Source organism: Cucurbita maxima, unplaced genomic scaffold (genome assembly GCF_002738345.1).
Source record: "Cucurbita maxima cultivar Rimu unplaced genomic scaffold, Cmax_1.0 Cma_Scf00060, whole genome shotgun sequence".
Lineage (NCBI taxonomy): Eukaryota > Viridiplantae > Streptophyta > Magnoliopsida > Cucurbitales > Cucurbitaceae > Cucurbita > Cucurbita maxima.
Window position 1 is genome coordinate 312,848 of NW_019272076.1, and position 25,345 is coordinate 338,192.

At 32.6% G+C, this 25,345-nt stretch overlaps 3 protein-coding genes across 3 annotated transcripts; 1 reads left to right on the forward strand and 2 right to left on the reverse strand.

The window, feature by feature from the left end:
* The first annotated feature begins 6,441 nt into the window (after positions 1 to 6,441).
* On the forward strand, positions 6,442 to 9,397 carry LOC111471894 (elongation factor 1-gamma-like). The gene is made up of 7 exons (XM_023117566.1): positions 6,442 to 6,741; positions 6,943 to 7,092; positions 7,199 to 7,259; positions 7,341 to 7,393; positions 7,602 to 7,703; positions 7,929 to 8,421; positions 8,808 to 9,397. The coding sequence occupies exons 1-7, from the start codon at positions 6,733 to 6,735 to the stop codon at positions 9,185 to 9,187; spliced, it is 1,248 nt and encodes a 415-aa protein (XP_022973334.1). The 5' UTR covers positions 6,442 to 6,732; the 3' UTR covers positions 9,188 to 9,397.
* LOC111471917 (putative disease resistance protein RGA3) lies at positions 9,286 to 21,924 on the reverse strand. The gene is made up of 2 exons (XM_023117590.1): positions 20,748 to 21,924; positions 9,286 to 9,366 (listed from the first exon to the last, which is right to left on the reverse strand). The coding sequence occupies exons 1-2, from the start codon at positions 21,915 to 21,917 to the stop codon at positions 9,286 to 9,288; spliced, it is 1,251 nt and encodes a 416-aa protein (XP_022973358.1). The 5' UTR covers positions 21,918 to 21,924.
* LOC111471904 (putative disease resistance protein RGA3) lies at positions 10,983 to 20,735 on the reverse strand. Its single transcript, XM_023117579.1, has 2 exons — positions 20,224 to 20,735; positions 10,983 to 11,687 (listed from the first exon to the last, which is right to left on the reverse strand). Exons 1-2 carry the CDS (start codon positions 20,729 to 20,731, stop codon positions 11,521 to 11,523), a joined length of 675 nt encoding a protein of 224 aa, XP_022973347.1. The 5' UTR covers positions 20,732 to 20,735; the 3' UTR covers positions 10,983 to 11,520.
* Positions 21,925 to 25,345: the final 3,421 nt, after the last annotated feature.

The following is a 25,345-nucleotide window of genomic DNA, read 5'->3' on the forward strand; positions in this document are numbered from 1 at the left end:
CAAAATTTCAAAATACAATAACATAATAATATAATATAGTAATAATAAAAATAGATGTGAGCAGTATTCAAATTTATATTAGATATAAATAATTTTATTTAGAAATATAATAATAAAAAAAAACTCCATCATTTGTTACTCTTCCAAAATTGTAAGTGTCGTAATTCGATTTATCAATCATTTTGATTTAACTGCCACATTATCAAGTTGGGTATGTTGTCTTGACTGACTCTGATTTGAGTGATTAAAGAGTAGTTGAAATCGTTATTCCCAATGTACACTATTCAAAATATTTAAAATAGTTATTAATTAAAAGTAGTTTCTTATGCGTAAAACATTCCCAATTAATTAATTAAAATGAGGTCGGGTAATAAAAATCCTAACAATCTCCCCTCTTTTATGGTAATAAACCAAGAAAAATTCATAGAAAAGAAAGTAATATACTGTCCATGTAATAATATTAATACTATACTAATATATCATCATAAATTTCATACGTGAAATTCACTCAACCTATTCTAAATATGTTGAAACATCACAACACAAAGTAACTAACTAAGTAATTCATCAACTAAGTGATTCATAATTTGAGCACAACAACTAGTAATCGCAATATATTCCGCAAGGCAACTGGATTTTGCTTTTATTACACCAAAAAATTAAAGAGCTGGACAAGTTCCACCCGTACTTTTTCGATCAAGTAAGCTTCCGCAAAATTCGCATCAGAATATCCTACCAATTTAAATTCAATATTTGTGAGATACTACAATACAATCCTGAATCAATAGTTACAAGCAAATATTTAAATATTCTTTTAACGCCATGTGAATTAGATTCCTTAGGACAAGATTTAAACCTAGCACAAAGACATACACTAAACATAATATCGAGTCTACTAGCGGTCAAATAAAGTAAAGATCCAATCATATCTTGATAAGATTTAATATCCACACATTTACCTTTTTCATCCTTGTCAAACTTGGTGGATGTGCTCAGGGGAGTTTTTGCAATCTTACCTTGTTCAACTTGAACCTTTTGAAGTCGTATTTCTCTTGATTGATGAAAAGAGTTGTTTGATTTGAAGTCCAGGAAAGAAATAAGTTCTCCCATTATACTAATCTCAAACTCACTATGCATACATTTAGAAAATTCTTCCGATTAGTAGAACCAAATATGATATCATCCCCCTATATATGCACTAATAGCATATCATTTTCTTTAATCTTAATAAAAATTGTAGTGTCCAGTTTACCGATTTTAAAATCATTTCCAATAAAAAAAATAAAATAATTCTCAATAAAAAAATTACTTAAGTCTATCATACCAAACTGTTGTAGATTGTTTTAAACCATAAAAAGCTTTCTCAACTTAGATTGGATGAGGAAAATCAACATTTTCAAATCTGTTAGGTTGTTATCCGTAAACTTTCTCCATTATAACCATTCAAGAATGCACTCTCTACATCCCTTTGATATAATACAAAATTTTTATAATAAGCAAAAGCAAGTAACATCCTCATAACTTCTAATCTTGTAATGGGGTGCAAAAATTTATTCATAATCTATGCCTTTCTTTTGACAATAATCTTGACCTACAAGCATAGCTTTATTTGTAATGATATTCTCATTTTCATCAATTTTATTTGTAAAAATTTATTTGGTTACCATGATAGAAATATTAGAGGGCCTAGGAATTAATTCCGTTCCTTTCAAATTGAATTAGTTTTATTAAATAAATTAATAGAAGAACTACCTTCATTCTTTGGCATGGATCAAGAACCTTTTTTCTTCTTTTCCATTTAAGATCACTCCTTCTTTACTTAAACAATTTATTTGCCTTATGCTAACAAGTAAATCTCTACAATTTCTTTCTAAATCATCACTACATATAGATTCATTAGAAATATTAGTGCAAGATTTATTAAATATCACATGCATAATTACTCAATAACTAAAGTCTCTTAGTGAAAGCTTTACTAAGAGATGAATAACCCACAAAAATCTATAAGCTTTATTAGAGATGAATAATCCACAAAAATACCAATATCAGTCTTAGAATCAAATTTTCCAAGCTTTTTTTTTTTTTTTTAAAAAAGAAAACATTAACAACCAAAAACTTTAAAATATCAAATATTTGTAATTTTGTTATGCCAAAGTTGATAGGAAGTTTTATCTAAGGTAGTCTAATTACAACTCTATTTAAAATATAAGAAGCGGTATTAACGACTTTCGCCAAAAAATATTTATGTAAAGTATACTCATTTAACATTGATCTAAGAAAACGACTTTTTTCTTTCAACCACACCGTTTTGTTGAGTTCTTGGAGAGGAGAAGTCATAACAAAAACGGTTATCTTCACAAAATTTGTCAAGGGCAACAATATTAAATTCTCCTCCATAATCACTCTTAATCTTGTTAATTAAAAAGCCTTTCTCATTTTGAACTCGTTGCAAAACCATCATTCTTATGTTTTATATCAAAATCATCCACTATCACAAAGCATAGTAATTCCCCATGAGCTAGATATTTTAGGAGGGCCGAATAGGTCCATAGGTAATAGTTGAAAAGGTCTAGTAGTAGAAATCACATTTTTATATTTGGAAGAGTACTTAGTTTGGTTAACATTGGACAAGCATCTCAATTTTTTTTTTTTTTTTTTTGAGAGATTTGACTACATACTCAGAGGCTACTAACGTCTCATGCTCATCTATAATGCGGAAATATAACTCTTACATGAACATAATTTATAGCGTAAACTTCAAAAAAAACGTTTAAAACAACTTTTTCTCTGGAAAACACAGTCATGGTCTTACGTGTTTAAATATGAAATACTGAAATGGAGAGAAAACAAAAACAAATACAAAATAATTTAAAACAATGAAATGCAAAACAACCTATTCTAACTCAAGACTAGAAATTTAAATATGAATCTACCCTATGCACGTGCCACAGTCTCTGCTCACAACGTCGCCGTCCTCCGTACAAGTGCGCCTTGCCTTACCTGAAAAATGATGTGGTACATGGCCTGAGTATTTCAAAGAATACTCAGTAAGTGGCCCCACTATAGGGAACCATGCAAATGCAAACACATGCAAACACATGCAATCATGATTTAGGGACCTATCTTTAATCATCTTAAGGGTGGCCTCCAGTCTCGAACAAATTGGATGTGTAGTACTTCCCTATACACAACTCACACGTGCAAGTGTGAATCCCCAGGACGCTCGCACACCCCCTGGACCCTCTAGTCAAGCTAATTTGTAACGACGTTCGGAGGTCAGCGGAACCCCATAGTGTCATGCGCCTCATGAACACCCTCATATGTGTGCATTCGCACCTATGCGCATTCGTGCTCATCATATGGTGCGCGTCCGCACTCATCATCTCTAGGTAAAGTAGCCCTATGCTTATGAACATACAATATGCATGAGGTCCCTCTAAGTCCAATTATACATCCCTTCTGACACAACCCTATAGTCTCATCTCTTTGTTTCACTATATAACACTTGCTCGTAGATATTTACATTAATATCATCTTCATACTCTTAGGATTGTGTCCTATTTCGATCTAACGACATGATGCAATATGGCAAACAACATTATAAGACATGTTCAACATGGAAAACATCATCATGTTAATAACATCGTCATGCATACATCATACTCATCATAGAAGCCATTAAGTGCATTAGATATAACAGGTACGTCATGCATCGAAACATAAACAACGTACACTTAACATACATCACAACACAACATCATACTCATACATCATCATAATTAAAACAATCTTTAGTCTATTCTATAGTAAGGCCACTTACCTGATTAACTTATACTCGTGCACCAATTTATCCTTAAAGTTTGATTTTTGCCCTTTGTATCCAAGTCAACCTATATGAATCCATGGCATCAATTTCACGTTCAATTCTCTAACTCTTACAATAGTTCATGTGCTAGACTTCATGCCAGCATTAAAGACTTTGCATGAATAAAGTCTTCCCTAACTCTTACAATAATTCTCTAACTCTTACAATAGTTATGTATTTCCTCCCTTCTTTCTTCCCTTTTGATTTTGTTTACTGTATTTGACCTGCCATCGTATTTTTTTCCTTTTGAGTTTGTAAATAGTATTCTGGTCTCGGTCTTCTTTTGTATTTTTTTTATTCTAATTAATTCTTCTTAATCTTTCCTTTATCTTATCTGTATTTTTTTTTTCTTTAATTTTGTTAACATTTAAAATTCACAGATATCACAGATAAATTTTCTTTCCAAACATTTTCAATTAGACAACGTTTCTATGGTTAACATTTTCAATTATGCAATTATTCTTATCAAACTCAACTCTAAAACCTTTATCACATAATTAACTAATGCTAAGTAAATCATGTTTTAAACCATAAACTAAAAGTACATTTTTTATCAAAGTACAACCGTCATTGAAGAGTGTTTCCTCCTATTTTCTTTCTTTTCTATAGTACCCTTACCAATTATTTTATCCTTCTTGTTATCACGAAAGGTTACTAAGTCACCATTCTTCTGGAAAAGATTCACATTAATTTTCTGTCATGTGGGTTGAGCAGCCACTATCCATGAAAGTTGGAGAGAAGGAGGCTTTAGAAAATTGTGGATCCAATAATTTTGAAACTACCTGTTTTTTAAAAAATTGGGAAGTTGGTGAGTTTAAATGGAGAACAGAAATGTCAAAAAGTAGAAATTAATATTAACCCGAAGAGATATGGGAGTGGAGATTAAAAATAAATAAAAAGAAACTTTTCTAAATTTATTTTTATATTTTAAAAAAAATATAATAATATAATATAAAAATATTAAAAATCAGTAAGTGTCAAATCATCCATTCTAAAATTTATTATAAATATAATAATATAATAATAATAAAAAGTAATGTGAGTAACCATTAAATTAAAATTTTAAAATTTATTATAATACGATAATAATAAAAAGTAACGTGAGTAACCGTTAAATTAAAATTTCAAAGTTTATTATAATATAATAATAATAAAAAATACGTGAGTAACCAAAATTTCAAAATATAATAATACAATAATATAATATAGTAATAATATAAATTGATGGGAGTAAGATTCAAATTTATATTAGGTATAAATAATTTTATTTAGAAATATAATATGAAAAAAATTTCATCATAGGTTACTCTTCAAAAAATATTAGTGCTATATTTCGATTAGTCCATCATTTTGATTTAGCTGTTACATCATCACGTCGGATATGTCGTCTCGACTGTAATTTTTTCGTTTTAGCTCTGATTTGAGTGATTGAAAAGTCATTGAAATCGTTATTCCCAACCTTATACTTGTGGATAGTTCAAAATATTGAAAAATTGTTAATAGTTAAAAGTAGGTTTGTTATCATCAAAACATCAATCAATTAATTAATTAAAACGAGATTAAGGGCCAAAAAGCCAACAACGATATGACCACGAAGTGTTTATGATATGATATGATTATGATACGAAATGTGAATGACAGATATCTATATATATTGTGATATAATATGAAATACGTTATGGTACGAGATATGTGATAAATTGACATGTTTATGATATAATATATTGTGATGTGATATGTTATGTTTAGATTGTTTTGTGTGACTGTTGAGGTAATTGTTGTATGAATCGCACGTTATGAAATGTTATGTTAAAAGCATGGAACATTATGTAATGTCTCCTAAATTGTATGTGTATGTTATGAATAATAAGATATCACGACAAATAACATGAAATATAACCCCGTTAGAATTATGCATGATATGAGAACTGAAAAATTAAAAATAATATGATATGAATGAAAAATGATAGCGGTGTTATATTTAACAATGTTGAAAATGGAAAAATATTGGGACCTCATGCATTATGTGTGGCATTAGAGGATACCTCTATTCCATCACGATGGAACAGACGCATACACTAATGGGCAGAAGAACTATCATTATGTTTTACATAATACTGTCGTGATGGTTGCTAATTCTAACGGGTGTTCGACACAAAGAGCTATTAGAGCATGCTTGCCCGACAAGAAAGGGGGTCTAGCGATGTACGAACTGACTAGTGAGTCTATACTCGCAACATGGGTTGTGTGTAGAGTATATGTTACACATCCAAGCTGCCCGTTAGGATAGTTCTCTAGGAAAATAGACTGATATGATAGGTTCTATCATTGCATTAGCATATTTTTTTTGTATTTAACTCCTAATAGTGGAGTCACTTACTTAGTATTTGTTTAGATACTGAAGCCACGTGCTACTTCTATTTCAGGTTAAAGCAAGACATTCCTGTACGGCTGACGTTGACATTATAACTCGAGACCATGACATATGCATCAATCATTGTGATTTTGGATTAACATTTTTGATAATGTGCCTATTTTGGTAAATTTTTATGCTCGATTTTGGGTACTTAGTACCGAACTGCAAAGCCCTACTTTATTTCCCAACTTCCTTCGCTTCCTACTGCCTCTCTTGCTTCTGCAATTACGCTCCTCCTCGCATGTTTCTAATTCTTCAATTCAATCTTCAAACCTAATCATTCTCAATTTTTGCGTCTTCTGTTTATTGATGAACAACTTTTTTGTTTGTTCTTTGCCATTATTGAAACTTCTTATAATTTTCATTTACTGTTGATTGCACACTTGATTCTGTTCACTTCGATCGTCAGATCCGAAGCAAGAACGTGGAGCATTTCTCTGTTTAGCAATCAATGGCACTGGTATGTGATCGATACTTGTATCAGCATTTAAAGAAAAAAAAAACTTTCTACATTTGAACCCTGTTCGGCCGATGAGATATGTTAAGAGTTTTGAGAAATTGGCTGTGTGTATTAATTCTTTTTTAAGGATAAATGTCAATGAATTGCAGTCAAAAGAAGAATTAAAGTTTTCAAGTACGTGTGATTCGGGTTTGATTGCAGGTCTTGCATGCAGGAAAGACGAATAAAAATGGTTTCAAGTCTCTCATTGTTGCACAGTACAATGGAGTCGAAGTGAAATTGGTCCCGGACTTTGAGATGGGCGTTTCAAACAAAACTCCGGAGTTTGTCAAGATGAACCCTCTTGGGAAGGTTGGTTTCTATGTTGTTGGCTGACATATGAATTGTGATAACGAATCTGCTTATTTGTTATAGAAAAATTATACATTATATGAAAAAATTTCTCTCACGTTTTTAGGTGCCTGTTTTGGAAACGCCCGATGGCCCCATATTTGAGAGTAATGCGATAGCTCGCTATGGTAAATGATGTGAACCATTTGCTAAACCTTAGGTTGGTTAAGTGATTGTTTTTAAACTTGTTTGTGTATTTGATGGTGCAGTTGCACGCTTGAAGGCTGATACTACTCTGTGTGGTTCATCTGTTATTGAGTATGTAAGTTGGATTATGCATTCCTTTAGTGGTTAGAATATAATTGAAAAATGTTAAAACGTAAGAGGGTAAACTGAAGCTATTTAAACAATAAGAACCAAATTGAAAAAATACCTGAGCATTATGGACCAAAATATATTCTTTGCCTTGTAAACGTTCTTCATTTTACGACCCCTTAACTATCATGTCGTCTTTTTTAACCATATTTCAGGGGCATATTGAACAATGGATTGATTTTGCATCATTGGAGATAGATTCAAATATGGTGACTTGTTATAGGCCTAGAATGGGGAGAGCTCCTTATCTTCCTCCTGTAAGTAATTTTTGTGGCCAATTGGAAGTCTCCTAATTTATCGGATTCATTTTCAGCTTGTTTTGATGACTAAATTTCTTCGTTTTGGATTATTTGGAGGTCAAGTTCTAGCTTCTATGATTGTAAAAAACTGCATATTCATTGTTTTTACAGTAATTTAGTTATCTCTTGATTATTGCTCATCTTATTTGACTTAACTACATGTTTTTTTCCCCCTAAACTAAGGTCGAGGAAGCTGCAATTGGTGCATTGAAGAGGGCTTTGGGAGCTTTGAATACATACCTTGCTTCAAACACTTACCTAGTTGGTCATTCTGTAACATTGGCTGACATCATCATGACTTGTAACCTGTTTATGGGTTTTACTAAGCTCATGACTAAGAGCTTTACCTCAGACTTCCCACACGTTGAGAGATACTTCTGGACCTTGGTCAATCAGCCAAATATCAAAAGAATTCTGGGTGAGGTCGAGCAGGCAGAGTCAGTTCTACCTATTCAATCTACTAAGCAAACCCCCAAGGATGAGGTAAAGAAAGAACCCAAAAAGGAAGCTGCAAAAGTGAAGCCCAAGGCTGTCGTTGGCGAGGGAGATGATGAAACACCAAAGCCAAAACCCAAGAATCCTCTTGATTTGCTTCCTCCCAGTAAGATGATTCTGGATGAGTGGAAGCGGTTATACTCAAATACCAAAACCAACTTCCGGGAGATCGCAATTAAAGGTACAAAACTTTTTCGGGTGCTTTTATTTCCATCCAATCCATGAATTACTTTTGAAAATGATTGCATCTTTGTTCGATTTGAGCAGGCAGACAAGAGGGGAACCTTGTTATTTGTTGAGTAATGGTTCAAATGGCATTGAAGTGTGCTTCTTTTACGGAAAATGTCCTTTTTTCCTTTCTTTGGGACTAAGTAATCCTTTTATTTATGATCTTTAGAGTGCATTCTTACCTACAGTTACTAGCACATGTTTTTATTTCTTCAAACAAACTTGATAATGTACCCAAACAAAAAATGCATTACCACTCTACTGATGTTCTTGATGAAGGTATTATTTTCCCCGGTTTGCATTTAGTTTAACGACCACATTGTTTTAAACTTGTTGCAGGATTTTGGGAGATGTATGATCCAGAGGGGTATTCTCTTTGGTTCTGTGATTACAAGTACAACGACGAGAATACTGTTTCGTTCGTAACGTTGAACAAGGTTGGCGGATTTCTCCAGCGAATGGATCTTGCTCGGAAGTATGCTTTTGGGAAGATGTTAGTGATTGGATCGGAGGCTCCATTTAAAGTGAAGGGGCTGTGGGTTTTCCGTGGACAAGAGATCCCACAATTTGTGGTGGATGAGTGCTACGACATGGAGCTTTATGAATGGAGAAAGGTTGACATATCAGATGAGGCGCAGAAGGAACGAGTCAACCAGATGATTGAAGATAAGGAGCCTTTTGAAGGAGAGGCTTTGTTGGATGCCAAATGCTTCAAGTGAGGTAAAATGTTGTGCTTTGCAATTCTCATCTCCTTTTTGGGTCATAAGAAAATAAAAGCTCAAGTTGCAACCTGAACAGAATTTAACCGATTAGGTTTCTATATCCTTTTTTTCCCCGTCTCATCGCCACTTGTTGCAAACCCTCCCTCCTCCCTCTTTGCTAATTCAATTCTTGCTAGATTTTACAAACTCCATTGCAATTTCTCATCATTCTTGTATATGAAATTCTTGTATGATTTCATTTGAGCTTTTTTTTCAAATCACATCAGAAATTATTGATGGATCACTTCCAAATGCATAAAAATGCACAATAATGTTCATTTGATAACAAAAAGTTCGCGCCCTTCTTTGCTGACTTCGCAATGACAGATTCTTGCTTTAGGATAGGGCTTTATCGGCCTCAAATGAAGTCAATAATTTGTCTCCATAATTTCTGCAATTTTATCACTCTCTTGGAGTCACAACTATAGCATTTCCAACATTTTGATTGATCTTTTTCAAACTGAGTCCTCAACTAATTTCATAGATCACCTTTCTCATACTAGAAATAGTTTTGTCACTCAACTAATTTCTCGAAAATTTTCCTTATCATTTCATGATGGAAAATGTCGCTCACCAAAGTGGGTAAAACAACTAGAGTTTCCCGATTATTAAGAGCAAGTACCTTATCATTTCAACTTCACTAGATATTGTAGCATCTAACTTTTTGTCCTATTCTTTTGATTCCCAATAAAATTGGTCAGGAATTTCATATTTCTTGACATTTAAATAATACATTGATAAGTTTAATAAAAAATGACTAATAAAATTCTAAAAAGAAAAATTATTATTATTATTATTTTGGCCTTTTCTGTGTTTTCTTCTTCTCTCTTAACCACCACACATATCTCCACAATAGCTCAATTGGGAAAGCCGTAGTAATTAATAAAGTAACAAAATTAATGCAATTGTCAAAGTAGAAAGTAATTTGCTAATAAAAATATTAAAAAAAAAAAAAAGTAGGAAGAAAAGAAACAATCATAAAGTAGTTGTGTTTGAATACATCTAAGTTGGGTACATACGAAACTTTCTCGGTACACTTTCAAACACCACCTTCACCAACTTCAAGTTGACCCCATCCGTACACTTTCAAATCATTCAATTTGGTTAGATTTGACATGGCTTTTTTTTAGGGTAATTTTTTCAAATTTATGCACGGACATAATTCCAATGTCTCCAAGGATGTAACATTTCTCGTCCATTCTGGCAAATATTTAACGCCATTACAATTCTCAATGCTCAACGATCTTAAAATAGTGAGGAGCTCAAGTTGTCGAGGAGGTTGTGTTAAACTATTAGTTCCTGTTTCATGCAACTCAATAACTTCATGTGAATTGAAGGGTATGAATGGACTCCCATCATAACCCTTCATTGGCCCTTTAATTGCCAAAAATTTCAAGTTATGAATACCACCCACCCCTTTGGCAAGCTTTGAGATTCTTGATGAAGACCAGCTTTGGATATTTTTGAAATTTGGAGAGGAAATATGATTACCAAAATAGCATATCTAACACATTTTTGAGCTGAATTCTAACCAATTTGATAGCTTTATCAAACTTTTACAATTATAAATGTGGAGAGATGGAAGTTTGGGAGGATTTTGAAAGCTTAAAAATAACCCTGCATTAATGGCTTTACTTCCAACCTCTCAATGTGCCTCAAACAAGATTCAATCATTAAGCTTTCTAAACGAGGAAAAGTTGTACAATTTGACACAGTAGCAATTACTTTTTAAATCACTTAGCTCACAAATTTCAAGAAACTCAAGTTTGGACAACTGTCCCAAAATTGGTTAAGTTTCACATCTTTTGCAACCAAAAAGACGTAGCTCAACCAAGTTTTCAACAAAAATACCATTGGGTATAAGTTTACTGCCAAATCCATGGATCCTCAATGCTTGAAGGTTTTTGTGTGGTTGAAGCCCTTCCAACACGTTCAAATCATTGTCATCACAGTCTTCTCTTTCAAGACTCCATTTAAAATATAGATCAGACATATTTTCCTTCTCTACTAAATTTGCAGCGATGACCTCATGTTTACTTTTGACTTGCTCGAGATATAAAAACCATAATTTACCTTTAAGGTTTTTTTAAAGGTCTAAGCTCCTCAATCTTACATCCATCATCATACCCAACTATAAAACCAGAAAGCGTTTGAAGTTGTGTCATTCGACTTAAATGTTTAGGCATTTGCTTAGTTCGATTTGAATAATACAAATCAAATTCTAAACGCCTTAAGTTCACCAACTTTCTCAATTCTGTAGGAAGCTTTACATCCCATCCAAGCTTCAAAGTCTACAAATTGTAAAGCAAAACGATAGATTTTGGAAGTTTACTTATTCGAGACTTTGAAATGTCAAAATACCTCAAATGCTTCAATTTAACGATTGTATCTGGCAGTTCAGTTATGTACCCATTATCAATAATTAAAATGCGCAAGTAGATGAAGTTGGTGATCATATCTTGATTACCACAGAGTGTATATTTTTACAACAATAAACTATCATTCTTCTTGACGTATCGAAAGAACTTCATCATCTTGAGATTTTCCATCTGTTTCAAAGTCCTCTCTCAAATTTTGATCATTTGAAATAACACATGCGACTTCAGGTATATGATCATGCATCTTACAATATATAATTTTTCCTCTCTCATCCTTGGCAACATCCTGAAACAAGGAGCGAGACAACAAAATATCGAAATAGCTCTGAACGATAGGCAAATCATTGTTTCAACGAGGAAGATGGTAGATGGTCCACACTTAACTTGATTGTGGATAAAATAAGATTTTCCTTTAGTAATGCAACTCTCTAGATTTTCCAAATTCGATTGCAATTCCTCGTCGTTTTGGCATGATTTCACCATTCCTCCCAACACTTTCACAACCAATGATATGCCACCAATTTTTTTAACAAGTTGTCCTCGAATGACACCAAGAATTATTGGTAAGTCATTTTCAAATGCACATTTTTCAAATAAAGACCAACAATGACCATCTAGTAACTGTCTCATATGACGTCGGTAATTTTTCTCCATAATTTCTACAACTTCATCACTTTTGATAGTCACAACTATAGCATTTCCCTTATTTTGATTGATCTTTAGCAAACAAGCTCTCTACTCATTCCATCGATCAGGTTTCTGATACCAAACATGATCAAGCACAAGAAAATAATTTTTGTCACTCAACAATTTTTTGAGCTCTAGAAGAATGACTTCTCTTTCATCGAGCCACAAAAGGTTGGATTCGAGGATCCCACGATTACTCTTAAAATTTTGTTGATTTTAAAAGGAGCATACACAAATACCCATATGGTTTTATCGAAATTCTTCCTTATCATATCATGATGGAAAACCTCCATGAGAGTTGTTTTTCCTAATTCACTTTTCCTAATTCACTTGTACCAACAATGGGTAAAACAACTAGAGCTTCTTGATTATCTTTCAATAACTCTAATTGCATTAGGAAAGGAGTCCGTCTCTAGAACTTGGTTAAGATCAATTTTAGCCTTAAGGACTTTTTGTAGAAACTAGCTCATCAACTTTTTAGCGACGGTTGTGATTTTATTTGCCATTTTGAGATGAAAAGCAAGTGGATTTTTGGAGAATGAAAAGAAATTACGTACCTTATGATCTTTCTCGATTCACACTTTACATCTAACGTCTTCATCAGCAAACTCATCAAGTAAAATATCGACTCGAAGACGATATCTTTAAGGTTCTTCACCCATAGCTTCGGAGAGTAAAGGTTTGTCTCATTGTGTGTCAACATCCCTTAGGATTGGCTTGCGCCACGAGTAAAGAATTCTCAAAGTTTGCAATTAAGATGATTTGTGTGCAGCTGAAGCATATAGAAACCTTATCTAACACTTATTGTTTTTGTTTGTTTTTTTTTTAATGCCTCTAGACTGACTATCACATTTAGCAATGCGGCCTCCAAAGAAACCATTGTTCAAACATTTGGAATAAAATTATAATATAACTTAAGCTAATCTAAATATTAAAAAAAAAATACAAATCTAAATATTAAAAAAAATATAAAGAAAAGAAAAAGTAATGTTTTAGAATATATCAATATGGGCTACCTGGGAAAATTTTGCCCGGTCAACTCTCCCTTCACCAAGTTCAAGTTAGGAACTTTGAAACATTGTAAAATTATTTCAATTCAGTAAGATTTGATGGCAAGCTTTTCAAATTTATGCATTTGACTATCACCAATGTGGAGGTCTCCACATAGGTAGTGTTTTCCAAACCTTTTCCAAAAGGTTAACTCCATTATAACAATTTTAAAGTAGTGAGGTGATCAAATTGGTGAAGAAATTGTGTTAAACAATTAGTTTCTGTTTCACACGATATAAGATTTGGAAGCGAATTGAGCGGTATGAATGGACTCTAATCATAATTCTCCATTGGCCCATGAATTTGTAATGTTTTCAAGTGATGAAGGGAAGCAAGCCTCTCGGGCAACTTTTGAATTTCTAGGATGGTCAATTAGGGGTGTACATGGTCCGGGTTGGAGGATTTTTTCGACCCAACCCAAAAGTTCGGGTTGGTTGGATTGGTAACCCAACCCAACCCAAAACTTTTCACGACCCAACCCAACCCAATCCACATATGTACTATTTTCGGGTTGGGTTGTCAATTTTTTTTTTTTTAAAGTTTTATTTATCCACAATTTATAATTATTCGGATACAATCTAAAATATTTTAAAAGTTCACAAACAAACACAAATCGATCTATAATTATTGACAAAAAATAATAATAATAAATTTTAAAAAAACAACGAGCAAAAATTGTAACATAGTTAAACATTGTCATAAAACTAAAGACAATTAAATACCGACATTTTTAAAAAATTAGTTAAAATAACAAAAATACAAGGATAGATCATGAAATTAAGTAAACAATAAAAATGATTAATTTAAGAGTATGGTATATAACAAAAATAAAAAATATATAAAAATATTTTAATTGAAAAATAAATATATATAAATTGTGATATAATGTTTGCAACAAATAAATAATAAATAAATATATTATAATTTAGAATATGTTTTAAAATTATATATATATATATATATATATATAATTCTTAAACCTAGTTATAAATTATAATTAATAAACATTTTTATTTATGTATAAAATTTATTAATAGTGGTATGTTAGTTTATTCTAAAGTGTTTAAAAAATAGTATGATATATTTAGGTATTTTAAAAATATATGTATATAAAAGAAACTAAACCAAGAAATTATAAGAAATTAAAAATAACAAAATAAAAAAAATAATATAAACAAAACAAAGAAATTAAAAATAAAAACAAAAATATGCATCTAAAATATATGTATATAAAAGAAACTAAACAAAGCATATTTGGCCAGGGTCAAATTTAGACGTGAGTGTCCTTGAACTGAACTCAACCACTCTGTCAAATCCGTTAATATATTAGTATTCTTAATATATTTCATATATTTTTATTTGTCTCGCGTCAACTCGAAGGTTTTATCCATGAACTCGAAACCGAACCGATTCAGTTCGGGTTCAGAAAAATGAACCCAACCCTACCCGAAATGCTAATCTAACCCAACCCAACCCTTATAGTTCGGGTTGGATTGGTCTGGGTTGTCGGGTTGCCGGGTTGAATGTTCACCCCTATGGTCAATAAAGATAAGTCTCCAAAATTTTGCAAATTTGGAGGGGAAAGATCATCAAAGTAGGCTATGCACAAATCTTCAAGTGAGCAGCAGAGTTCTAACCTGTTTGATAGTTCTGGCAAAATTCTATATACATAAATCTTTAGAGACCGAAGTTTTGGAGGACCTTAAAAGCTTGAAAACATGTTCAGAAATAGATTATCTTGGGACAGGAATTAATAATTAAGCTTTTAAGATAGAGGAAAAGTTGTACAATTTGACACAGCAACAATTTCTTCTCATTGCTCGGGCTTAATTGTGTATGCACGAATTATCAAATCTTTTCAATTTAGGGAATAAAGTTCTGCTATTGCGATAATACCCATGAACTCGTCTTTGATACTTTTTACCGCACTTGGCTCATTAATTTCAAGAACCTCAAGTTTAGTCAATAGTCCAAGCATTGACAAACTTTCACATCTGTTGCAACAGAAAAGACCAAGTTCAACCAAGTTTTCAACAAAAATACCACTAGGAAGAAGTTCACCTGCACAGTTAAAAATACTCGATGCTCGAAGGTTTTTGGGTAGTTGAAGTCCTTCCACATTCAAATCATTGTCATTAGAGTCTTTTCTTTTCTCGCTAGAACTCCAATCAAAACATTGCAGCCATGGCCACCTTTTAAATTTTGACTCGCTCAACACAAAAAATATTCAATTTACCTTTAAGGTATTTTAAAGGTCCAAGCTCATCAATCTTACATTATTCGTCAAATCCAACTACTAAACAAGAAAGCGTTTTAAGTTGAGTCAATGGACTCAATTTCTTAGGCATTTGCTTAGTTCAATAGAAAAAATCCCAATTAAATTCTAAATGCCTTAAATTGACCAACTTTCTCAACTGTGTGGGAAGCTCTATAGTGTTCTCGCGAAACTTCCAGGTTTGCATATTGTAAAGTAAAACAATAGATTCTGGGAGCATATCTATTGAAGACGGTGTAATGTCTAGATACCTCAAATGCTTCAATTTAATGATTCAATCTAGCAATTTACTTATGAAAAATAATTCTAAATTAGAACGCGCAAGTAGATGAAGTTAGTAATCTTATCGCGAATATCAAAAGCTACATTTGTAGTACAATAGAGTGTTCTTTTTTCTTTACTAATCAAAAGATCTTTCTCACCTTGAGATAATTCAACCAAACTCAAATTTTGATCATTCGATATAGCGCATGTGACTTCATGCATCTTACAATGTTCAAATTTTCCTCTCGCATCCTTGACAACATCCTGAAACAATGAGAGAGACAACAAAATATCAAAGTACGTCGCTCCAATATCCTCCATCATTAGATTGCGTTCGTTGGGTAGTTGAATAAACCCTTGTCCTATCCACATTTGAATAAGTTCTTTCTTATAGAAGAGAAAGTCCGGTGGGAAATTTGAACAATAGGCAAAACATTGTTTCAATGAGGAAGATGGTAGACGGTTGACACTTAATTTGATTGGGGATAAAATATGATTTTCATCTTATAATGCAATTTTTGTTCGATCTTCCAAAGTTGATAGCAATCCCTCATAATTCTTGCATGATTTTACCATTCCTCCCAACACTTTCACAACCAATAGTATGCCACCAAATTTTTTAACGGTTCTTCATGAATGACATCAGGAATTATAAAAGGCATATTTTTCAAATAAAGACCAACAATGATCATTTGGTAACGGCCTCAAATGATGCATGTATTTTTTCTCCATAATTTCTGCAACTTTACTACTCCTGGCAGTCACAACTATAGCACTGCCAACATTTTGATTGATATTTAGCAAACAAGTCCTGATATAAACCAAAAGACATCAATCATACAATATACTTCAATGAAGATGTGAAGAAAAGGTTGTCAAAATTATCAAAAGATGTTTCAATTCATGCCACATTCAAGAAGAATGAAGTTTGATTGTTATAAATTTTGGGTGGGTTACAATTTAGAGTTATTGTATTTCATTTATGTATTTTAAAACTTTATTTACTATAGGTTACAATTACATAATAGTTAATTATGGTCATTAAGTATGAATGTTACAACTCTTGTAATGCCTCTAATAGTTTCATTTTGAGGCTATTTAAAGTCATGTATGTTGTAAGTGTAAGAGACTTGAAAAATATAGTAAAAAGAAGCATTTGTGCTCTTCTTTAGCCAATGGCTAAGTTTCTTTACAATTCTACCTAATTTAGGTTGTATGTAGAATCATCCAAGCTCGACATGATCAATCTTGCTTGTGGAGTGATTCGAATCTCAAGCAAGTGTTCTTCCCTTGAGATATTTGATCAACAAGAATCATTCAAGCTAGACGTGATCGATCTTGCTTGTAGAGTGATTCGAATCTCAAATAATGTTCTTGCCTTGAGATATTCGATCAACAAGGTAATCCGAATCTTACTCCCCTTGTAGTGGTTCCTTTTCTTATGAAGTCCTCAACTCATTTTATAGATTGTGATGCTCATTCCACATCATCAAGCACAATAAAATATATTTTGTCTCTAAACAATTTTTTGACAGCATGACTTCCCTTGTATCCGAGCCACCAAAAGTAGCATTTAAAGTTTCCAGTTCTTCTTTATGGAACACCTCCTTCACCAAAGCTATTTTTTCCTAATCTATCTACGTCAGTAAAGTATGTAGAATTTCTTGATTCTTAAGGTCTAGTAACTTATCCACTATATTTCATACTTCAGTTTTCTCCCAATAACTCTAATTTTATCAGGTAAGGAGTCCGTCTCTAAAATTTGGCTAAGATCCGTTCCAGAATCTATGGATGTTGTAGCAATGGATCCCACAAAAGTTTTTGTGAATAACGTGTTGTCTTTTGACAATGGACGTTGGTGAGAAAAGAGTGAAATAAATTTGTGGAAAGAAAATGAAAATAGAAATAGTAAAATTAACCCAAATGTAATTAGTTTAGGATTAGATTCAATTATTTAAATAACTATTCTACCCTAAAAATAGCTCAAAATTGATTTATATATAGTTTTAATATTGATATGAAATGACATCCAACCGTGAATACATTTTAAACGGAGACCGTTTGAAACTCCAAATCATAGCGGCAGACGGACATAAATTGAAGAATAAACGAAAAACTGCATAATTAATGGGGATTGAAGCAACTCGCGATTGCTTTTCAGCGACCAAACCAAAAACTCAAACCATTGAGAGTCCTCGTGCACAATAGGGAACATTACTCCAAATTAGGTTAGAGAATTGATTAAGGGGAGGATGACAAGGTCATCGATTGTTAAATCCATATTCCAATTTTAGTCAGAATGTTGAATATGAGTTGCTATAGATGTGTGCTAAGGATCACTTTTATCTTCATGCACTCGTTTTTTAATCTTGTTAAATTTGACATGCATTTGATTATCACCAATGTCTCCAAATATGTAACGTATTCTTCCAAAGATTCAATAAAAACACTCAATTGCATGATCTGAAATTGTGAACCATGAGTTTTTGGTTCACACATTTAAGATTTTTCAACATTTTTCAAGTGAATTGGAGTGGGAAAGAATTTCAATAATAATAATAATAATTATTAATAAGAAAATTAATACGGTCGTTCAAATACAAGAAATATAACTATTACTTAGGCTAATGAAAACATTAAAGAAAAAAAAAAACAAAACAAAGCACAAACAAACGTAAAATAGTTGTTTTAGAGTACATGGATTCCTTCACCAACTTCAAGTAAGGAACATTTATACACTCTCAAACGATTCAATTTAGTCAGATTTGACATGGCTTTTTTCGAGGGTAAGTTTTTCAAATTTCTGCATCGACATAATTCTAATGTCTCCAAAGATGTAATGTTTCCTAACCATTCTGGTAAAGATTCAATGTCATTAAAATTCTCAATATGCAACGATCTTAAAGCAGTGAGAAGCTCAAGTTGTTGAGGAAGTTGTGTTAAACTATTAGTTCCTGTTTCATGCAACTCAAGAACTTCAAGGAAATTGAAGGGTATGAATCGACTCCAATCATAACGCAACATTGGCCCTTTAATTACCAATGTTTTCAAGTTATGAATACCACAAAGCCCCTCTGGTAAATTATGGAAGTTTTTGATTCCTAATGAAGATAAGTTTTGCATATTTTGCAAATTTGGAGGGGAAATATCCTCACAAAAGTTGCCGATCCACAAATCTTCGAGTGAGCTATAGAATTCTAACCAGCTTGGTAGCTTTATCAAACTTGTACAATTATGAATGTGTAGAGATCGGAGCTTTGGGGTCTAACCAGCTTGGTAGCTTTATCAAACTTGTACAATTATGAATGTGTAGAGATCGGAGCTTTGGGGACTTTGAAAGCTTGAAAAGAACCTTGCATTAATAGTGTCAGCTTCCAACCTCTCCCCATAAGTTGCAAAAATGTTCGGAAAATTCGTTAGTTTTAGACAAAAATGAATGGCTAAACTTTCGAGCATAAGTTGCAAAAATGTTCGGAAAATTCGTTAGTTTTAGACAAAAATGAATGGCTAAACTTTCGAGATGAGGAAAAGCTATACAACTCGAAATAGTAGCAACTTCTTCCCACTCCTCTAAACTCTCCATGTGCAAAATTTCAAATGTCTTCAATTTAGGAAATAAAGTTCTGCTATCGCGATAATTCCCATAAAATTCGTCTCCAATACTTTTTACACCACTTAGCTTACGAATTTCAAGAACCTCAAGTTTAGGCAACTGTCCAATCATTGGTAAAGTTTCACATCTTTTGCAGCCGTATAGAGTTAGCTCAACCAAGTTTTCAACAAAAATACCATTGGGTAGAAGTTCACCTGCAAAATTATGAATCCTCAATGCTTGAAGGCTTTTGTGTGGTTGAAGCCCTTCCAACACATTCAAATCATTCTCACCACGGTCTTCTCTTTCAAAACTCCATTCAAAATATAGATCAGAAATTTTTTCCTTATCTACTAAATTTGCAGTCATGGCCTCCTCTTTACTTTTGACTTGCTCGAGATGTAAAAGGCTAAATTTACCTTTAAGCTCTTTTAAATGTCCAAGCTCCTCAATCTTACATCCGTCATCACACCCAATTAGAAAACCAGAAAGCGTTTGAAGTTGAGTCATTCGACTTAAATGTTTAGGCATTTGCTTATTTTGATGTGAATGAAAAAGATTAAATTCTAAATGCCTCAAATTGACCAACTTTCTCAACTTTGTAGGAAGCTTTATATCCATTCCAAGCTTCAAAGTCCGCAAATGGTAAAGCAAAACAATAGATCTTGGGACAATTCAGTTATAAACCCATAATGAATAATTAAAACGCGCAGGTAGAGAAAGTTGGTGATCATATCTTGATTATCATCAAAGGATAAATTTTCACAATAATAAACTGTTCTTCTTCTTTGGCGGATCGATAAAACTTCGCCACCTTGAGATTCTTCATCTGTTATAAGGTCCCCTCTCAAATTTTGATCATTTGAAATAGCACATGCGACCTCATATATAAGATCATGCATCTTACAATATTTAATTTTTCCTCTTTTGTCCTTGACAACATCTTGAAACAAAGAGCGAGACAATAAAATATCGAAATACCTCACTCCAATATCCTCCGTCGTTACATTGCTTCCATTGGGTAGTTGAATAAACCCTTGTGCTATCCACATTTGAACAAGTGCTTCCTTGTAGAAGCAATAGTCTGGTGGAAAATTTGAACAGTAGGCAAAACATTGTTTCAATGAGGAAGTTGGTAGACGGTCCACGCTTAATTTGATTGTGGATAAAATAAGATCTTCCTTTGGTAATTTAATTCTCACAAGATTTTCCAAAGTCAATTGCAATTCATCATCGTTCTTGCATGATTTCACCATTCCTCCTAACACCAAGATTTTCCAAAGTCAATTGCAATTCATCATCGTTCTTGCATGATTTCACCATTCCTCCTAACACCTTCACAACCAATGGTATGCCACCAAATTTTTTAACAAGCTGTCCTCGAATGATATCAGGAATTATTGGTAAATCGCTTCCAAATGCACATTTTTCAAATAAAGACCAACAATGGTCATCTGGTAACTGCCTCAAATGATGTCTGTAATTTGTCTCCATAATTTCTGCAACTTTATCACTCCTAGTTGTCACAACTATAGCACTTCCAACATTTTGATTGATCTTTAGCAAACAATCCCTTAACTCATTCCATAGAATGTGCTCCTCATTCCAAACGTCATCAAGCACAAGAAAATACTTTTTGACACTCAACAAATTTTGGAGCTCTCGAAGAATGATTTCCCTTTCATCTGAGCCACCAAATGTAGGACTCAATGATCCCATGATTGCTCTTAAAATTTTGTTGATTTTAAAAGGATCAGACACACATACCCATATAAATGTATCAAAACTCTTCCTTATCATATCATGATGGAAAACCTCCTTCACAAGAGTTGTTTTTCCTAATCCACCCGTACCAACAATGGGTAAAACAACTAGAGTTTCTTGATTCTTAAAGGCAAGTAGCTTATCTACTATATTTGATACTTCACTTTTCCTCCCAATAACTTCAATTTCATCCAGAAATGAGTCCGTCTCTCGAACTTGGTTTAGATCAATCTCTGCTTCATTGGATGTTATAGCAACACATCCCAAAGGACTTTTGGTAGAAACTAGCTCATCCAACTTTTTAGCAACACTTGTGGTTTTATTTGCCATTTTGAGACGAAAAGCAAGGAAATTTTTAGAGAAGGAAAAGAAATTACGTACCCTCAGATCTTTCTCGATTTCCACTTTGCGTCGAATGTTTTCATAAGCAAGCTCATCGAGTAAAATATCGGCTTCGAAGACGATATGTTCAAGGTTCTTCACCCATAGCTTGACGGAGTCAAGATCTGGGTTCATTCTATGAACATCCCTTAGGATGGCTTGCGCCATGAGTAGAGAGTCCTTCAGCTTTGAGAGTTCCTCCTCGAATCCCCATGCCAGACTGATCTGCTCAGCCGCCAGCTTCACCGTCTTCTTCAACACTTCTTGTACAGCAAACGTCCACAGGAATTCCGCCATGGTTCTGTTCTCAAAGGTCAACAACAGTTTGCGAGGATTTGCGTGCTATGCTACATTTAACAACTTGGACTCCAACCAACCTGTAAGCACAATAATTGATGTTTGAAAAATGTGAAACCCTTTGCTTTTCCTATCTTATTTTATTTATTCAGTCTTCAATTTTTTATTTTTCTCCTTGGCTCCACGTTTGAATCATCAAAATAAGTCCATTTCTCGCACTAAATCTTTGGATCTTCAACTTATAAAAATGTCTATGACACATCTCATAATTTTATATTTAATTTTGGTTTGGTTGACTTTATTATTATTATTATATATATATATATTTTTTTTTTTTTTGCATTTTCTTATTTTATTTTATTTGTTTATTTTTGTTTTCGCCTTTTTAGTCTCGATCTGAACTCTGAAGTCTCGAAATAGTTGAATTTTAAGTGGTTTATTAGTTGAATCATGAACATCTTTCTAACCTAGTTTTGTTGAATCTTATGAGGCATGCTAATTGGTTCCGAACAAATTTATTACAAAATGGGAATCGAGGAATGAGATACAAATTTAAAAGAACCAAAAAACTCTAATATACTGGATTGATGGTCCGAGATGACCCCTTCTAAGTAACTTCCAATTCTCCCCAACTATAGTGAAACAGAAATTTAGCACCAACTTATAAATAATAATTATAAATGTCACCCCTCATTTCCTCGAATCAATTTCAATTACAATTAAGATAAACTCATTGACCCAAAAAATAAAATAAGAAAGAAAGGAAAAAAAATTGAAAAATTAGAGTGCTTAATTGATTTTCACGAATCAAATGATATATTTGGATTTTTTTTTTTATAACAAAAATATGTTTGTTTCTCTTTAGATTTTTTATTTTCTTATTTTTTAAAAAATATTTTTAAGCAATACATAAGTTTCAACCATTGAAAAAAAGAATATAAAAACTTCAATTCAATTATTTTATAGAATGAAGTCATACATATTAAAAAAAATACAATTGTCATGACCCGATTTTAGAGGCTGACTTGGATTAACATTAAAAAAATATATAAAACTCTATGCAATTTAAAATCGAACAATTTTATATTTAAAAGAAAATTCAAAATTCATAACAAGAAAACGGTTCTAAATTTGTTACAAAATGGAACTAGGGAATGACATACAAATCTAAAAGAACTAAAAATTCCAATACACATGATGGACGGCCCGAGATGACCATCTTCCATGACACCGTAGCTCCCAAGTACTCCCCTACCTTAATGAGTTTTTCACCCTTACCAGGATTATAAAAATGGTAAATTTAACTCTTGTATTAAGAAAATTTGAACAAGCTTTTTTTTTTTTTCATATTTAGTTAGAAAAATTAAAGCACATCTCAAACCAACCATTTTTCTTTTTTCTTTTACTTTGAGACTTCGTGACAAGACCTCGTTGATTAAATGATTACGATGGTTCTCTCTGAAAATCGAATTTTTTATGGTATAATGTCATTGTGAGTAGTAGAATGCGATTAAGGATGACAGAGACTATTGTTGGGTGGATAACTCACCATATATTGTGTTCCCAAACTTTCATCGCCTTCCCCTTCAAAGTCTGAGTGGTATTGATTTACTCGAAAAGAAAAAAAAAATGAATTTTTAATTTGCAACCACATATTTAGAGGAGTGATGACACGCTACGAGAATACTTTGAGAATACTTTGAGATAACTATGGCATGGAGCCTTCCGAATGTGATAAAGAAGAAGAGTCTTTTAAGATTTATGTTCTAAAGTCTGTGTAATAATTATTTAATTTTAAAAATAATTGATTATTTGGTAGTGGTAATCTATTCATTTTTTATTTTGAAACTCCTACATCTCCCTCTATACCTACTATGGTTCAAACCTACGCATAGAGGGTTGCTTAAGCAACCAATTCATCCTATTGGCCAGCAAAGTTATGATACTATTTTGGTGGGTAATTGCTCGTGTGCATCAAGGTGTTCCATAGTTTGTTAGTCCTCTCTTTCATGGCGTTGCATTACCTTTAGACACCTGAGGAAAGGGGATTTTCGTTTCACCAACGTTTATGTCCGGCGAGGTAGACCGCTCATATTCCATCGTTTTCTTTCTAATATCCCCTTTCCTTTTCTTGTAGGTGAGCTTATGACGAGTAGTGGTGCATGAGGAACATTTGAGAATTACTCGTAGTTCGTTGGATGTCTTTTGGTGAGTTTGAGAATTCTCAATCTGCCGGCGACCAAGAAGAAAAATGTAATTCAAGAGGGGTCACAATTACTCATATTTTAGATCTTCATTTTCTTTTACGAAGGGTAATAATTTGGTTGCAATTATTTAATTTGAATTAAAAATTAAATGCAAAAAAAATTCTGTAAGTTTTAGGAATCTGTGGTTTAGATAAAAAATTATGTATATGTTTATCAGAATCCAATGAATATAGCCTAAGGTAATGTGGTTGTATACTATTAGTGCTTGATGCTTGATGTGAATATGGACAAATACCATGTTGTAGATATAGATGAGTACTATCTTTTAATTATAACAAACCAATATTTTTATTTACCTAAATAATTTTCAAATGTATTAAGAAATCATAGTATAGGTTTAATAAAATCTAAAAACCTACCGTTTAAATATGTCGAAATATTTCTTTTTCTTCAATAATTGGATTACAAAGTGGTTGATATTTGCAGTCATTTTGTTTTAATTTATATTATCAAGATATGAATCTAAAGTTGAGTTGGACCTTCAAATTAAGGTTGGTACCAAGAATAACTAATAACTCTAACTTAGGTCAACCAAGTAATTGATTTCAGTATTGGTTTGGTTGGAAAAATTGCTTTTATGTAGGATGGCACGGCTCTATGGCCCTTGCACATGTTATATATGTGATATGCTTTGATATGTGATGGTATGTTATGTTACTGATAAGAATCAACCGAAAGTTCGTCTACCAAATGATAAGGAATCACAAGAAAAGTAAGATTCAAATTACCTGGTTGATCGAATATCTCAAGTTAAGAACACTTGTTTAAAATTTGAATCACTCCATAAACAAGATCGATCATGTCAAACTTGAATGATTCTAAACATGTTATTTAAACTACATAGAATTGTAAAAAAATTTAGTCATTGCCTAAAGGAAAAGGTAAGAACACTTAGCCCTAATGATAAGAAATCACTCCAAAGAAAAATAAGATTCGAATTAACTTGTTGATCGAATTTCTCAAATCAAGAACACTTGTTTGAGATTTGAATCACTCTATAAATAAGATCAATCAAGTCTAGCTTTAATGATTCTATACATGCAATCTAAACTACATATAATTGCGGAAAAAACTTAGCCATTGGCTAGAATAAAACAAATGCTTTTCTTATGCATTTTTCTATACAAAGAAAATATACATGGCTTTATATAGCCTCAAAAT

What these genes read in the sequence shown, in the direction of transcription:
- LOC111471894 (XM_023117566.1), top strand. An exon ending in AGATGAACCCTCTTGGGAAG is followed by an intron (nt 7,093 to 7,198) that starts GTTGGTTTCTAT and finishes TCACGTTTTTAG; the next exon opens with GTGCCTGTTTTGGAAACGCC. An exon ending in TAATGCGATAGCTCGCTATG is followed by an intron (nt 7,260 to 7,340) that starts GTAAATGATGTG and finishes TTGATGGTGCAG; the next exon opens with TTGCACGCTTGAAGGCTGAT.
- LOC111471904 (XM_023117579.1), bottom strand. Translation starts at nt 20,731, where the DNA reads ATGGTGAAATCATGCAAGAACGATGATGAATTGCAATTGACTTTGGAA. An exon ending in TTGTGAAAATTTATCCTTTG is followed by an intron (nt 11,688 to 20,223) that starts ATGATAATCAAG and finishes GTGGTAATCAAG; the next exon opens with ATATGATCACCAACTTCATC.
- LOC111471917 (XM_023117590.1), bottom strand. Translation starts at nt 21,917, where the DNA reads ATGGCGGAATTCCTGTGGACGTTTGCTGTACAAGAAGTGTTGAAGAAG. An exon ending in TGCAATTGACTTTGGAAAAT is followed by an intron (nt 9,367 to 20,747) that starts CTTGGTGTTAGG and finishes AGTTTGTAAAAT; the next exon opens with CTAGCAAGAATTGAATTAGC.